This window comes from Schistocerca nitens, chromosome 3 (genome assembly GCF_023898315.1).
Source record: "Schistocerca nitens isolate TAMUIC-IGC-003100 chromosome 3, iqSchNite1.1, whole genome shotgun sequence".
NCBI lineage: Eukaryota > Metazoa > Arthropoda > Insecta > Orthoptera > Acrididae > Schistocerca > Schistocerca nitens.
Window position 1 is genome coordinate 39,791,493 of NC_064616.1, and position 15,161 is coordinate 39,806,653.

General features: G+C 39.0%; 1 protein-coding gene across 1 annotated transcript in view; it reads left to right on the forward strand.

Moving 5' to 3' along the window:
* LOC126247987 (protein dispatched) overlaps positions 1-15,161 on the forward strand; it is a 148,787-nt gene that overhangs the window by 104,823 nt on the left and 28,803 nt on the right. Inside the window, exon 9 of the mRNA XM_049948570.1 lies at positions 10,719-10,952. Within this exon, the coding sequence (XP_049804527.1) occupies positions 10,719-10,952 (234 nt within the window). The remainder of the gene's footprint in view (positions 1-10,718; positions 10,953-15,161) is intronic.

The window sequence follows — 15,161 nt, forward strand, 5'->3', positions numbered from 1 at the left end:
AGTTGCTGCAATATTAGAAAGGCCTGTTTTCTTTTGTCTAGTAATGACAAAATAGACGTAATCAGATTGAGGAACCACACCAGTCTTGGGTACTATTTGTATTAACAGCTTTTTCAGTATTAGACAATGACATTTAGATTTTTCATGTAGCAAAACGTTTGACAAACGCAGAAAGGAAATCACACCATGTAAAGCTGTAGCAAGATTAGAGACGAAAAAAAAAGACGCTAGGACTTGAGGATTGGAGAAATGTGTACTGTCTTGCTTGTCTCTTGTTTTACTTGGTTTTATGTATCCTGTATTTCATTTTATGCCGCACGGAACAGCAAGTTATTAGGTAATACGCAGTAAAGAGTCCAAATTTTCTGAGGAGTTCTTGTTCTGATTACAAATAGTCCCATTCAGTATTAATTGCAAGGTTTTTTTTTTAAGAAAGAAAAGAGGGGCATGATTTCAAACCGGCCGACTGGGAGCAGGAGAGGCACCACAGGACATTTTAATTTCCGCTATCCTGAATATAGTTTGATGACATTACAAAATATATACATTTGACTTCCACAGTGCGAAGTACAGTGACGTGCGGTAGAAGAATGCTGTATGAAGAGGCGTGTTACTGCATTTTGGCACACTTAACACCAAATAACACTTCTTACGTTTCCTCGAAGTTAAATGTTTTATGCATCAGACTCTTCAGAAAGATGTGCGCTACAAAATGAACATATTTTTGAAAAGTCTTTTTTTTATTTTTATTTTTTTTTTTTGATTTTTTACGTCATATCTCAAATGCTCGATGGGGTGGGGGGGCACCATCTAGTATTGCCCTGGTTCGAAATATCGTAGATCCGGGGCTGATGCGTAGAGCAGTCTGAGTTATAGTAAAGAGGGGGGGGGGGTGTCCATGTGATCTGTGTTTACATTTAGTGATTTTACTGTTTCCTCTTCGTTTACTGCTCTCACGTCAAATGAAAAAAAAAAAGCGATTTCTGTGGCTGGGAGCTATCAAGTGAATTAAAATACATTCACATAATTATGGAAGGCTACAGTATGTTGTTAGTTCCAGATTTTATTTTATTTCCACCTTTCTGACAGTCAATCATTAATTGCCTTGCAGAACAATGACGTTTTTTGTCACTTTGCTAAAGAAATTCGCCTTTTATTTATCTTTTCCGCTGAGGCAGCCAGTTTGTTTCAAACGAAGTGTTTAATTCCACACTATTGCCTAGTTTTAACTGTTCACTGCATTTCAAGTGCACGTTTTCATCTTCTAGCATGTATGGCATTATGCCATAACAAAGAACCAAACATGAGATAATACAGTACTGGTACTCCAAGAGAATTTACATTCTGAAAACCACTCTGAAAAGCTTAATATCAGGTTGAGGCCTACTTCGTTGCGAATCTGGACATTTGAATGTGCACTTTAATGCGAATTATTCATTTCAGCATGGTTCAAGAATTTCCGACTCTTGGAGTATCCTCTGATGTCTTGTTTCTTTTATAACATAATGTAAAATCTTTTAATCTTTTACACGTACAAACATACGGGCTTCTTATGTCATTGTAGCTGCGCAAGCTCGGGGCCGCCTCTTATGTGGCATTCTGTGGCAACTGCTGGAACAAATCTCTTTGTAACAGATCTCAGGAAAATTGTGGTTTGAAAAGCATTATTTTCAAAGTAAATTTCCTTTTGCGCAAGATAAACTATGTGCGAGAATGTACAATGAATTTCTTAAATCACAGAGCGTTAGACTCTCATTTAAAAATAAGCTCTTTGATGACAAGCCATTTAGAAGAATTTTGAGCCCAGATGATCAGAGATTTATGTTGGTATTAAACATTTTACTGGCACATTTGTGTGATGTGTCTTAAAGTGTAAAATGTGCAGAAAAGATCAACATTATAAGTGAAAGCTTAGTTTCTCTTGTAGATTATTATTCTTCGCGACAAATATTATATATGAAAAGTTTGCTTTTCCTGTAGCAACACTATGTGTATTAATTTAAACCGCTAACTTTTCCTGTTTGTGTGTTTACGCTACTTGATAGTGATGTTGCTATTGGCTGACTAAATCATGTGTCTTATGCTATGAATATTCACTGTTATCAGCGGGCGAGATCACGTGACAAGAGCTATGACTGGCTTACAAAAGCGCATCACAATCTCGATTTCAATGCTTTTGAAAGTAACCTGCGGTTTTTGGTGCAATTCGAATTTATACTTTCATAATACAAAAATATGCAGCGTATATGTTGCTGCACATCAAAGAATTTTCCAAAACGTGGAGTTTCGTTTTCTAAAGTGCCGGGAAATTCTCAGCCGCTGTATAAAACCATGACCATGCAAATGATTGATAAATTTTACAGTTCCGAGGGAATGTATACTGTCACTTAACACGAAAAAAGTGTATTTTCACCTGGGAGAAAGTGTTTCCCACCTGGGAGAAAGTGTATTTCTAACCGGGAGATCTGGGAAAAAACTGGGAATTTTTTTTCCTTGTCCACGTATACACCCTGTTATAGGTTTCCTTAAAAGAAGGAAACCACCCAAAAATATAACTCAAAATGTTGTGTGTCTTGCACAATTAATTCTAGCCTAGAAAAATGAGAACACAATTCTTGGCACACAATTTATGCTTGCTCTTTGAACATGTTTGAAAAGTACTTCAGTATTGTGCAAGGTCTGTGTAGCACTAGTATCCTGCCCAGGCTTCGCACGGGTAGCACTAAGTATCTACGGCCAGGCGAGATTGTATAGTGTAGTGGTAATTTTGTTTAAGGGTCACTCTGTAGAGTTATGATTAAAAATCAAAGAACAATGTTAGGTAACTGAATATCATCACTTTCATATAAATTAAACAAAGTAAGCAGCGTATGCTGCTGGCTAGCGTGATGCAACACCTAAAGAGGTGGGCAGACTGTCTGACCGTAACCCGCTATCAATGTAAGCCTTGCATCAGAGGCTCCATGGCTGTTCATTTCTTGAGGGGACAGTCTTGCCAGCATGCTGCAAGTAACAAAATTCATGCAGTATTTCATGAGAGTAGGCTTTACATACACACAGAAAATGCAACGGGGGACTGTAAATATTCATAGTTCAGCCAATTTGAACCAAATATTTATAAATGATATACATGAATCTTCCATGTGAAACAACGTATCTATTATTGAAGATCTTATCAAAAGCCCTACAGTAGTTCCTTGGATTAGCCTAGCCTTCATATATAGGTAGAAATAGGTAGTGGAGAGGGACTTTAATTTATGATATGTAGAGATGGAGAATGTGTGTGTAGATTCTTCTGTGTGGTTCAAATGTCCTGGTGAAAGTGTTTCAAATGGATGTCACTTCGACGAATTGCATCTCCGTAGCCAGTTATCCGACTGCAGAAAAGGCGTCTTTCAGTTTAATGTGGAATCTGAAACATGTTTTGTTTGTGACAAGTCTCCAGACCATTGAGAGGTAAATGCTAGGTTAAAAGAGAAAGATAAAATTGGTGGTCCAGCTGGGATTCAATCCCACAATGTTATCATTATCAAGCACACACTTTATCACTAGACCACCAAACCCAGCTTCATTTCTAGTCTTGAGAATGTCATCGACAGTTGAAATGTAAAGCCGAACCACAATCTGCTTGTGGCAAATGCCCTCCACGTCATTAAGAGGTGAATGCTACATTAACTGACAGTGAAAAAAATCAGTGATCCAACCGGCATTTGACTCTGCGACCTTCAGCACCTGCTTTACCCATAGACCACCAAGCCCAACTCGGATTGTGCTGAAACTTCATTGTTGTCTGGAGTTGAGGCAGCTGTACAGTTATATGGCAAAGCCATTGTTTTCACAGCCATGACAGACTTAAATCCCTAACTAGCAGAGAAACCTGACATTGTCTGGCTATTTATTTATAGCTGTTCCTGATACTTTGTACTCTTGGAATTAATTTTTGGCTTACAAAGCTCCTTTGTATACAATGTTTCAAGTAATATGATTGGGTTGTTTGCTTCAATAACCTGGGAGAGAGACACATAGAGCCGGTTTTGCAGAAAGCAACTGACACTAAGGTCCATGTCTGCAGTAGACAGCATCAGCATTGCTTTTTTTATGGTCATGGCATAACATAAGCTCATAAGGAACTGTATACATTTAAAGTGAAATTGTAAATTGTTAGCAATAGTGGGTTTCAGGGTATAAACACTCACTTTCCTGCAACACTTTTCTGCTTCTATAATGTTACATTGGAGAGAAGTAACTTTAAGCCTCTGTAGTGAAGCATTCTGAAGAGCAAGATAATGCATGACACACCCGATCAGAGAAAGCTTTGCTTTTGGAAGGATTTTCCAAAGAACTAGTTAAAGCCTGATGCTCTTGAGCTGCAGCAAGTCTCACATCAAGATCTTCATTGGATTCTCTAGACTGCATAGTCCTCAGTCTTTTAGCCATTCTGGGTATTCAGAAAGACGGCATTTTTATTCATAAACAAAACAAAACTCAAAATGAGTAGGCACCAAAATCACAAAGCAGAAGCAGTAAATTCATATTTCTTAAAACAGAATATAAATGAAACCTATCAAAAGAAGTAAAACATTGTCACTAAGGTTCTAATATACACGGGAAAATCTGTGAATCCGTATATCCAAGCCAGGTAAATTCACCTTTGGTTTGTATTTGTTAAGATAAGATTGCACTGCTTAATTTTGTCACTGACATAAACTTCTGAAAATATATCTGTCATTAAGTTAAAGAAACTGAAAGTGAGGTATGTTGGTTCTTTGGTGTACTATGCCGTGATGATTAAGCATCTGTTCTACTAAGCTTAGAGGATGATTTTAGATAAAACTTTATCTGAATGCTTTCTTACTTTATCACTTTTTGTGACAAGGGTCTGAGGGAGAGGAATATGAACAGTAGCTTGCCCCTAAGAGAATCTGAAACTTGGTATGTGGGATTCAGGTAAGAAGATAGATATATAGCATTCCATGTGTTGTATCTTTGCTGTTTAATATATTATTCTACTAGACAAGTGTTTGGTGATCAGGCATTGTCATTTCGCAGGATGCAGAAGTCACCAATCGCATTACATAAGTGTAAAGGATATCTTCTTTATAGAAAAGCTCAGTAATTTTAAGAGATACCAGCCTCATGCACACAGTCTTGTCTGGAAGAATCCTATTTATGGATGTTCCCTGAATTAAAATGAATTTCGGCTTCTTTCTTTTTCTAAAAAAAAAGTCTATTATCATTGTACGAGGTAAATTGGATATTGTTCCTGTAGTGTGTGGTTTACCATTGACCTGTGTCCATTATATACATACAGGCATTCCCTCAGCAAAATATCTCCTCCTGTCAAGAGTTGTTAGCAGAATACACATGGCTGGTTGCCTCATATGTATTTACCTAGATGATCACCTTTCTGAATGTGACCTTCCTCCGGTTTGGTAATCACACTATATTGCAGTTGGTTTGGTTAACTATCCTCGATGTCATCCAGCTAGTACAGTTAACTCGGCTCTCAGGTTGAACCCCCACAGCAACAATCATCAGCCATCTCTCCAACATACAGCTGCCTGCTATGAACTAATGAGACATGCATATTTGCATTTGCAGCACTGTTGCTTTGACACCAACTGGTGCAGCGAGGGGCAAGGCAGATTTCCACAATGACAGTGGCAGTAGTGTTTTAGTCTACGTAACTGGTAGTGATGCATATGCACAATAAGCATGCTGCTGCTGACAGTCAATACTGGTCATTTTTGTAATTGAATTATTCAGAGTCTTGCAGCCCAACCAGGACGATGGGGCTGTACCACATGGAACTGCTAGCAGAGGTCACCGGGTTGAGGTCACGGCAGGGCAACAGCTCTGCACACTAAGTCCCTCCCTGAACTTGCCAGACTTGTTTTAAAAATATGCAGAATGTAATCCATGGAAAACAGTCTGTGCAAACATTCCAATGAGAACCTACAGTACACTGATAAATAAGAGAAGACCCCACTACAAGATGATAATGGAACATTTTAATGCGAAAGTAGGACATAAACTTTAGCATACTATACCAGAAATGATAGAGGTCGTTTGTAGAATTTGATGAGAACAACACAATGTTTCCCGTTGTACAGCATGATAGTGGTATACCTGAAGTAACTTGCAGCCTCTCTTCCGCCAATATGAGGCCGTTATCATGGTTTTCCTTTCTGTTGTACAAGATACTGTTATACCTTATGTAGTCTTTTTGTTTTGGCATAGGGAGTGAGGGAAGGGGGGGCTAATGTCAGTTATCGGGATAAAATAATTTTTGAATAAGAGAAAAACATTACTAATAAATGTGTTGAACTTTTTTTTTGTGTCATGAATACTGTAAACATCTTTGCATTTTGTCTGTAAGCAGTTTTTTCAAGTACTCAGTTTTTTGCCCGTTAACTACCTTCTTGAACTTCGATAAAATATGTCATTGATTAGTTCAACACATAAGAAACTACATTTTGTGCTTTGAGGGAGGATTGATTATTGGTTTTGTAATATGATTTTGTTTGTTAGATGTGTGTATAAAATATTATCAGAGGCTGTTTCAGAGCAGCTAGCTACTCTAGTTGGAGTTAACAGTAGGAATTGAATTGAGTTTTATTGTATTGTATAGTTACTGACTTCGGTAAATATTTATCAATAGAATTTTTAAGAAATTCTATATTAATATCACTGGCAACCTTTATTTCTTTATTTTTTACTATTATGCCAATAAGACATTAAGGTTACTTACGAAAATGTTGAAATTTCCTGAAGGTGCTCAATATACATTTACTATTATAAATGCTGCTCTTATTACAATTTACTGTCATCAGTGTTCTTCAATATATGACAAGTTCTGATGAATGTGGCAGCTTCTCCTTTCCCTGTATATGGTTTGGTCTGCAAAAGTAAAATGCATACCTAAAATGTGTAACACTGTATCAGTGGTCACAGAGACAAATTATGTGAACTTGACTTGATGACTAATTTGTCACTGCAAATAAATAGTTCAATAATTTTACTAGCTCCTCAAATATTCTGATTATTTAATGAGTGCTGAAATTTTACAGTGTATAATTCAGTGGAAACATAGTCAAGAATTTTCAGCAGTCACCAGAAACAAGGTGTTTTCCATGAATGCATTATTGGTGAATTTACTTGATTTTTGTTTCCCGTATCCTAAAAAAAGATGCTGCTCTGACACCTGTAACCTCTGGTGTCTTACTATTCAAGAAAGTGCGTTCCACCCACCTTTTTATTTGCAATTACGCAAACCAATTTTTCCTTCTATTTGCTACTGTAGTTTGCCAACTGATAGAATCGATAGGAACCATACCAATATGTAGCTCTGCATGTGACATACAAGGGGTGTTCAGACAGTAAGGGGACTTCTCAAATTGTGCGGGCAGCGTACATTCAATTATCAATCTCCCTTTTCTTCTTCTTCTTCTTCTTCTCTCTCTCTCTCTCTCTCTCTCTCTCTCTCTCTCTCTCTCTCTCTCTTACTGTCTCACTCACACTCTTTTTTGACAGATACGAAGGTTAGATGTGTTTTAGTGTGCTTGGCGAATTTTGATTATTATAAAAAAAAAATGGAGCAAAGAATTTGCGTCAAATTTTGTGTGAAAAATGGAATCAAGTGCTCTAAAACACTTGAACTGTTGACAATGGCATGCGGTGAGTCTGCTCTAAGTAAAAGAAAATGTTTACAAGTGGTACTAGCTCTTCAAAGATTGCCAAGAAGATGCCAGTGATGAACCTTACTCTGTATGCCCCAGCACATCAACAACAGGTGATAACGTCGAAGTTGTGATGAAAATTGTTTTGGAAAATCGTGGAATTACCATAAGAGAAGTTGTTGAGGATTTGGCGTATTGGTCAGCTCGTATCAGGCAATTTTTTTTGGATGTTTTGAACAAGAAATGTGTGTCAGCGAAGTTTGTTCCAAAACATCTCAATTTTGATCAGAACAACCGTCACATGAGCATTACTCAGGAGCTCTAGAACAATGTCAATGATGATCCTGATTTGCTCAAAAGGGTCATAACTGGTGACAGAACATGGGTTTACGGTTATGACGTCGAAACCAAAGCCCAGTCATCCCATGGAAGCATCCTGGAGAGCCAAGACCGAAAAAGTATGCCAACTTGGATCAAATGTCAAAGTTTTGCTCACTGTTTTTTTGAATTACTGTGGCATGCGTAGTGTGTCATGAATTTTTGCCTCAAGATCATATGGTCAATAAGGAGTATTACCTTGGCATTATGCGCCATTTGCAAGAAGCAATATGCAAAAATCATCCAGAATTGTGGAAAAACAATTCATGGCTTTTGCATCATGACAATGCACCTGCTCATTCATCGTTGCTTGTGAGAGATTTTTTGGCTAAAAACAACATGAAAATCATGCCTCAGCCACCATATTCGCCAGATCTGACCCCTTGCGACTTTTTCCTATTGTCAAAACTGAAGAGACCTATGAAAGTATGAAGATTTTCAATGATTGAGGAAATAGAAACTGCATCGCTGGAAATACTCGAGGCTGTATCAAAAATTGCTTATGAGAAGTGCTTTGAGGATTGGAAAAAATGTTGGCCCAAGTGTATTGTATGTGAAGGGGATTAGTTTGAAAGGGACAACATGAATATTGATGAATAAATTTTTTTTTTCATAAAAATATATAGTCACCTTACTTTTTGAACACACCTCTTAATCAATGGTTCCAACTTAAAATTAACACTTTTGACAGAAAAGTACAGGTGAAGTTGCTAATGGTGGCCATTAACAGATAAAAAAATCAACATTGGTATGGTTTGCTGCTGATGTAGCCAAATCACACACTGTTGAATACATCAAGGTCTCTGTCAAATCTATTGAGAAACAAGGCATTGATTGATCATATGTTAGTGTACTCAGGAAGGTAATCACCAGTGCTATGACTTCCAGTAGGCTTCATCAGCATAGTGAAAAATTCAAAAATGAAAGTGTTTCAGGCAAGATGAATCCAAAAATATTCTAAACAGTCATAGAGGGAGGTTTTTAAATTCTTGGATTGGGAAAACAAAGAAGAAATACATTTTTTGGTAGACATCTGAGACACCTTCATTTTTCTGATGATGATATAGTGCTTGCCTCTAATGCAGAGAAACTTCAGGACTGAATGGATGAACATAATAGAGGAATTTTAAATGTAGACTTCAAAATCAATTTTAATAGTACTAAAATAATATACAATCAACACATCAATAATGATGGGCAATGAAGGCAATGGTTGGATGGGGAAAAAAGAAAAACAAAAGAGTGTTTTTGGCAACCAAACAGAGTTTTCAAAACTACAGGTCAGGTCCCAGTATGTGTGAAAAGGAAAACTTACAATCAGAGTGTGCTTTTAGTTTTCACTTATAGCAGGGAGACATGCACATTTAATAGGAGTGGGGTCTGTTGAAAAACTGTGCCTAGCTTCAGTGAGCAGTGGAAAGATGCATGTTGGGAATTACACATACATTCAGAAAACAACCTAATGACACGGGGCAACAGACTGGCATGTATGGTGTTAATATGACCTCAATGAAAATTAAATGTAGGTTGGTGTGACATGTAACAAGGCGAATATATGATTGACAGACCTAGGAACTTCTGTACTGGATTGTAAGAAGTAAGAAAAGTTTGAGATGATAACCTAGTGGAAGATGAATGAATGAAATTAGAAAACTTACAGAGGTAATGTGTATCCATATAGCTGAAGTTGTTGGATCCATATAGCTGAAGTTGTTAATTAATGGAAAAGTCTGGAGGAGGTGTTTGTACAACATTGGATGTCAAAGGGCAACTGATGCTGCTGCACTGTGAGATGATGATGATGATGATCTTTGGGCCACGCCTTGAGTACTGTTGCTTCTTGTTTTTGCATATAAAAATGCTGTCTTGATTGTGTATATTGCTTCATTGTTCTTATTTAGACATAACAAAGCTGTTCATGTTTTTCCCATCTACTATCTACTGTGTTTTCAACTCTCGTTTGATATTCTTTCTTAGACCTACCCATTAAACCATCACTCAGTCAGTTGAAAAAGAGACTTTTTTTACTCTGCCACAGATATAGTCTCTCTGGTCATAAGCATCTTTTCTGATTATACCACATGACCTTCCTTTCTGCTCTTGGCTTCCTAGTGCAGAATAAATAAACTATCTTATTACTTTAATACATTCTCACATACCCTGCCACTCATTATCAATAGTTTTCACCAAAATATCTGTTTCTGTTTATCTTGTTTCCATTTTGTTTTTTCTTTCTTTTTCCCCCATGATGGACATCCTTAGGCAAATGAAGACCTGTGAAATATTTTTATTTTTTTAAAGGTAAGATTAAGCTAGTAATATATACTAGAAAATTACAAATCAGATGGAAAGAGAGCCGAACAGCTGATACTGAAGTGTCAGAAGTGATGCTTTCTATTTCTTTTGTTGAGCATTCTCTCAGTGGAACATCATCACTATGAATGTAAAAATATTATATGCAACATTATCTTTTTGATTCAAAAACACAAAACTTGAGGGCAATGCTTAATGTGAAATTTGAGTTGATAATAAACCATGCTAGATTTCATGGCCATTATTCCATTCACAACACAAACCATACAGTTAAAATCTGTCTCCCCCTCCTCTCTATCAATTGTGGTGTTTTTTCCATGCTTTATCAGTTGTTTCTTTTTTTTGCAGGTTTGAAGAATACATTGTTTGACATGTATCTCGTTCAAGACACATACTTAGTAGGAGCAGGTGCATTATTTGTGCTCCTCTGCATGTGGGCATACACTCACTCATTGTTTGTCACATTTATGACAGTTGTGGCAATATTATTTTCACTGGGAATCTCATACTTTGTGTACACACTAGTTTTTGAGTTAGAGTTTTTTCCATTCATGAACATTCTTGCGAGTGTTGTCGCTGTTGGTAAGTTGAAACATTTATTATTTATATTCTTTTCTTTAAGCTCTGTGTCTGATATTTTGTATAGCAGGTGTTTTGGTGTATGATATATGTATTCCCATTATGAACGTATACACTGAACAACTTAATATTTGTGTGTAGTAATCTACAAAGAAATATAAACACTGAACTGGGATAAAATGTTTAAAACTGATAGAAATATGGTGGGTGTCCATGACTGATAAAAATTTTCAGAAGTGTTGTAGAAGAACAAATGTATTAATTTGAAATAGAGAACTCTGGTAGGAGTTGTAAGCCTTAAGTGAAAATGGATGTAAAAAGTCAAATTTGCTGTTGGCCAGCTTATAATGATAAAAATGTAAGTACATGTACTTTTGTACTAATTTTATATGTTTGCATAACTTGCACAGGGTATTAAATTGACAACATTTGGTGGAATTGGTGTCCCTCAGCTTCTGTGCAGGTGTGACATACACACATAAAAAAAATTTTGCATCACCTCAGTTCTGAGAGTTCCGGAACCTGTACAGAAAATTGGAATACAGAACAACATAAACATCATTTCTGCTCTTTTTATTGCTCATGAAAATCACACATTGCATTTTGTACCACCATACAGCGAGACCTTCAGAGGTGGTGATCCAGATTGCAGTATATACCAGTACCTCTACTACCCAGTAGCATGTCCTCTTGCATTGTTGCATGCCTGTATTCGTTGTGGCATACTATCCACAAGTTCATCAAGGCACTGTTGATCCAGATTGTCCCACGCCTCAGTGGCGATTCGACGTAAATCCCTGAGAGGTTGGTGGGTCACGTCGTACTTAAACAGCTCTTTCCAACCTATCCCATGCATGAAACTTCCTGACAGATTAAAACTCTGTGCCGGACCGAGACTTGAACTGGGGTATCCTGGAAGAAAGGCTATTCTTTCTTCCAGGAGTGCTAGTTCTGCAAGGTTTGCAGAAGAGCTTCTGTGAAGTTTGGAAGGTAGGAGACGAGTTACTGGCAGAATTGATGCTGTGAGGACGTGTCACGTGTCGTGAGTCGTGCTTGGATAGCTCAGTTGGTAGAGCACTTGCCCGCAAAAGGCAAAGGTTCCAAGTTCGAGTCTCGGTCCGGCACACAGTTTTAATCTGTCAGGAAGTTTCATATCAGCGCACACTCCGCTGCAGAGTGAAAATCTCATTCTTGAAACATCCCCTAGGCTGTGGCTAAGCCATGTCTCTGCAATATCCTTTCTTCCAGGAGTGCTAGTTCTTCAAGGTTCACAGAAGAGCTTCTGTGAAGTTTGGAAGGTAGGAGAAGAGGTACTGAAAGAATTGAAGATGTGAGGATGGGTCGTGAGTCGTGCTTGGGTAGCTCACTTGCCCGCGAAAGGCAAAGGTCCCGAGTTCGACTCTCGGTCTGGCACACAGTTTTAGTCAGGAAGTTTCATATGAACGCACACTCCGCTGCAGAGTGAAAATCTCATCCTATCCCACACATGTTCAATAGGGTTCAAGTCTGGAGAACAAGCTGGCCACTCTATTTGAGCGATGTCGTTATCCTTAAGAAAGTAATTCACAAGATGTTCACAATGATGGCACGAATTGTCATCCATGAAGTTGAGTGCCTCGCCTTTATGCTGCCTATATGGTTGCACTATCGGTCGGAGGATGGCATTCACGTATTGTACAGCCATTATGACACCTTCCATGACCATCAGCGGCATACGTCAGCCTCACATAATGCCACACCAGGGAACCTCCACCTTGCTGAACTCGCTGGATAGTGTGTCTAAGGCATTCAGCATGACCGGGTTGCTTCCAAACATGTCTCCGATGATTGTCTGGTTCAAGGCATATGTGACACTCATTGGTGAAGAGAACGTGATGCCAATCCCGAGTGGTCGATTCGGCATGTTGTTGGGCCCATCTGTACTGTGCTGCATGGTGTCGTTGTTGCAAAGATGGACCTCGCCATGGATATCGGGAGTGAAGTTGCTCATCATGCAGCCTGTTGCGCACAGTTTGAGTCTTAACACAACGTCCTGTGGCTGCACAAAAAGCATTATTCAACATGGTGGTGTTGCTGTCAGGGTTCCTCTGAGCCATAATCCGTAGGTAGCTGTCATCCACTGCAGTGGTAGCCCTTGTATGGCCTGAGCGAGGTGTGTCATCGACAGTGTCTGTCTCTCTGTATCTCCTCCATGTCTGAACAACATCGCTTTGGTTCACTCCGAGACACCTGGACAGTTCCCTTGTTGAAGCCCTTCTTGGCACAAAGTAACAATGTGGACTTGATAGACCCGCGGTATTGACCGTCTAGGCATGGTTGAACTGCAGACAACATGAGCCGTGTACCTCCGTTCTGGTGGAATGACTGGAAGTGATCGGCTTTGGCCCCCTCCATCTAATAGGTGCTTCTTATGCATGGTTGTTTACATCTCTGGGTTGGTTTAGTGACATCTCTGAACAGTCAAAGGGACTGTGTCTGTGGTACTATATCCAGTCTCAATGTCTTATCTTCAGAAGTTCTGGGAACTGGGGGGTGGTGGGGGTGGGGCGGGGGGGGGGGGGGGGCGGCGGCAGACAGACAATACAGTTTGTTGTTCTCCTCATTTTCCTTAACCATTAGGACTGTCTTTGCAGTGTTACAGATTGTTACACCAAGCATGATAATACCAATGTACACACATGATCATGATCCCCCCAAGGGGCTCGCTGCTGTTTGGCGGGTTTGTACTTGCCTACCGTGGGCCCCAATCTTTGCAGCATCTTTTCATGTCCATTCTGCATGTCCATCATCTTGCTGTTCTTTTTCCCATCCCTTGAGGAACATGTCTGGGCTATTTTTGGAAATGTATTTGGCATTTTCAGTCGTCAGTGTCAGAATACTCTCCAATGTTCTTTCTTTCTTTCTCCTTTCTTTCTTTCTTTCTTTCTTCGTTCACCTTCTCCTGTCCTTTCTCTGCTTCGACGTTTGAGGTTCCTGTTTTTCTTCCTCCCTGTGCACTCCTGGTGGCCGGCCCATGTGTGTGACAGGTAACAGGTGACTGGGTAACGCGTAATACCCTGCCTTGGGTTGGCAGGTAGGATTTGCACCCCTTGGAGGGGTGATTGCCTAAGCTGCTACCTTCCCAAATTGCCGATTGGTTCCTCTGTCAGGTGTCACCCAATTGGAAGGAGTTTGTCATTGGAGATGCTGGCAATCATGGGTGATTTTCTCGCAATGAGCCAATCATCTTCACAGTCAGTGGCTAACGATTTCTATAGGCATGGTCTGCACCTCAGGAGGTATGGGAAGGGGAGGCTGGCAAAATTTATAAGTGACAGTGTAGTGGGTGGTGGTGGGATCACTCATAGAAAAATTCCTGTAGTGGTTGGTGTTGGAACTGCACCTTTTTTAGATTGAAGTCAGCTGATAGGTATACCTGCTTAAAGGAAGTCCCTCTAACTAAGGAATCGCCTTCAGGAGACATCAGGTATCCAAGTGGAGAAGGAATTAGCATATTTCATCAAAATATAAGAGGTATTAGAGATAAAGTTAGTGAACTAATTATAGATGTAGACTCTGACACTATTGGTACATCGGAGCTCCATTTAAGTAATCTGACAATTCAGGGGCTTCCTTTACCAGGATGCAGATTAGCTGGCTGTCTTTCAAGGACTTCCTTGCAGAGTGGGGGAGTGGCCATGAATGTAAAAAACAGTATTCCATTTGAGTCCATAGACATATAATGGCACTGCACTGAACAGATACTTGAAAGTTGTGCAGGGGCAGTTGAATTTAGTGAAACTAAACTTATAATTCTTGTTGTTTATAGGTCCCCTAACTCTGACTTCAGAGCATTTCTGCTCAAGCTAGATAGGGTTCTTGGTTCAATTTATAGAAAGTACCAAAAATTAGTTCTATGTGGTGACTTCAGTATTAATTTTGTGTATGATTGTGCAAGAAAAAGGATGTTGGTAGATCTCCTAAACTCATATGATCTGATGTAGACTGTATTTTTTCCAACTAGAGTGCAGGGGAACAGTAACACAGCCACAGACAAAATTTTTATTCATTCTTCATTACGAAATGGGCATTCCGTTAGTAAAAGGGTGAATGGCCTTACAGACTATGATGCGCAAGTGCTACATCTACATCTAAATCTACATCTACATGATTACTCTGCAATTCACATTTAAGTGCTTGGCAGAGGATTCATCGAACCACAATCATACTATC